Source organism: Poecilia formosa, unplaced genomic scaffold (assembly GCF_000485575.1).
Source record: "Poecilia formosa unplaced genomic scaffold, Poecilia_formosa-5.1.2 Scaffold376, whole genome shotgun sequence".
NCBI classification, from domain to species: Eukaryota; Metazoa; Chordata; class Actinopteri; order Cyprinodontiformes; family Poeciliidae; genus Poecilia; species Poecilia formosa.
This window is the reverse complement of record NW_006800315.1, coordinates 206,702-209,015: the sequence shown is the minus strand read 5'-3', so window position 1 is coordinate 209,015 and position 2,314 is coordinate 206,702. Positions and strand designations below refer to the sequence as shown.

At 48.6% G+C, this 2,314-nt stretch overlaps 1 protein-coding gene across 2 annotated transcripts in view; it reads left to right on the top strand.

The window, feature by feature from the left end:
• Positions 1–2,314, top strand: part of LOC103154186 (calpain-A-like) — a 13,858-nt gene that overhangs the window by 3,563 nt on the left and 7,981 nt on the right. For both annotated transcript variants that reach the window (XM_007575380.2, XM_016662515.1), the window contains 3 exons: positions 1,381–1,628; positions 1,824–1,893; positions 1,959–2,080. In XM_007575380.2, coding sequence (XP_007575442.1) covers positions 1,398–1,628; positions 1,824–1,893; positions 1,959–2,080 — 423 coding nt within the window. In that variant the 5' untranslated portion in view covers positions 1,381–1,397. The remainder of the gene's footprint in view (positions 1–1,380; positions 1,629–1,823; positions 1,894–1,958; positions 2,081–2,314) is intronic.

Genomic DNA, 2,314 nt, shown 5'->3' with positions numbered 1-2,314 from the left:
ATTGTGTTAAATGTTAATAACAAATTTAACACAAACTTGTGGAACTTTGCAAACTTCCGCAAAGTGTAACAGTCGTAATTGTGTAGTCTCTCTTTAAGACACTCTAGTATATCTAATGACGTCACGTGTATGCGCCACTGCTTCTCTGTGGAGAGCGTGGGAGAAACGTGCTACATCCCAGCCAGCATGCCTAGGTGGGCCCCATGTGGGGGGAAAAAAGAGGGCTGATATATGGGTCCCATATGGGTTTGTCCGCGGGTTCCACGATGGCCCCACATGGGATTGCCCATGTAGGGCCACAGCCCACATGGGCCCTACATGGGCCCTAAATGGACAAACCCATACGAGACCCATATATCAGCCCTCCTTTCCCCCCACATGGGGCCCACCTAGGCATGCTGGCAGGGATGCAGTAGGATACCTGGACTGAGACGGACACGTAGCTCTCTTAATGTTTAGTGACGTTACGGGTTATCTTGGACTCTGCTTATTTCATGTATGAATGTATAGCAGCCGTTCAACCGGGCTTGTAAGGTTGGTGAAGAGCATTTTATTAAAGGACGACACTGGAGTTCTCAGTACCAGTGTGGTTGTGAGTTACTAACCGTCCAGTCGAGTTTACCGCCTCCTCTCCTCCACACAACCCAAACCGTTACAAAAGGCTACCGGAATAGGGACTTTGCGTGGCGCAGTAGTTGGCGCAGCGCGGTGCCCCGCATATAAACTTTAGACCGTCATAGTTCGGAATCTGACTCTCGTCCTCTGGTTCGCTTGTCTCTCTCTCTGCAACTTTTCTGTTGGATTGTTGTCATAAAGGCAAATAGTGGTGAAAAACTTATTTTAAAGAAAAAGACTACTGGAGTAATGTGCAACAATGCGGCATGATGTCGGGCTTTTCCTCCATCCAACTGATCAGCGCCACTTTGCTGTTGAAGCTTCTAACCTGGCAGCTTTACGCTCTTATAAAAATACTTTTAGACAATATCTGGAAACGAAGTTAAAGCTTCAATCTGAGGATCTCTGCCGCAGTCTGCATGTTGGTTCATCCCGCAAAAAGAGCCGCTGCTGAGTCAGCGGACCGTCCTGCTGCGCATCGGGATGGAGGAGCAGCAGGAGGCAGCGCTGAATTTAACAGTAACTAAACAGGATCCGTTCATAATAAGTTTGGGTTGTGATGCACAAACCAAAAGCACCGTTGTGTCTCTGGTCAGTGTGATAATTTGACTATGCTTGCTGAAATGTGCTATACAAATAAAATTTGATTGATTGATTGATTGATTGATTGATTGATTGATTGATTGATTGTGCTGATAGCATAGCTCGTTGTTAGCTCCTCTCCTGACGGACTGACAGGAGATCGATGTGTGTGTGCCCTTGCAGACCCTGAACCAGCAGCCATGCCTGTTCACGGTGTGTGTAAGAACATCATGAGCGCTCGGCAGAAGGACCGCGGCTACGGGACGTCGCAGAATCCGGAGCGGTTCCAACAGCAGGACTACCTGCAGCTGAAACAGTTCCTCCAGACCCAAAACAAGCTGTTCAGAGACGAGGCGTTCCCTCCAGACCAGCGCTCCCTGGGCCAGGGCAAGCTGGATCCGGCGCAGCAGGTGCAGTGGCTCAGACCAAGAGTAAGCACAGCTGATCTTCCTACTGGATCTACCGGATCTGTTGAATCTGCTGAATGTGAATCTGCTCAGGCTGGCTGACCTCTGGACTCGGCCTCATTGGAGGCTTTTCAGAAAACGCTGGCTGTCTGGAGTTTATGTTTCTTTCCTGCTCCAACATTTAGGAACAGCTGAATGATTTTTTGTCATTTATTTCAGGACATTGTGACCAATCCATTCTTCATCCTCGATGGCGTCTCCAGGTTCGACTTCGGTCAGGGACAAGTTGGTAAGTTGGGTAAAGCAGGTGTCTGCAGGCGTCCGATCCGTTGGTCACCGGCCGTCTTTTCTCAGGAAACTGCTGGTTCCTGGCGTCTCTCGGAGCGCTGACCTTCCACAAAGAGATCTTCGAGCTGATTGTTCCTCTGGACCAGACCTGCCTGGGGAAGGACTACTGTGGGCTGTTTCACTTCAGGGTAAACGACTCCGGGTTCCGTCCTCCAGCCGTATCTTCTCCAGGCCTTCTCAACTGATCTGCTCCAGTCCGTCTGCAGCCCAGCTGGCCTCAGATCAGATACACAAAATTGTTCCACATATGTTGAGATGATAAAATAACGAACTGACAGTGGTGGGAACTTAAGTACATTTATTTTAAGTACAATTTTCGTGTATCTGTACTTTAAGTAGATTTAATAATGGATACTTTCTAA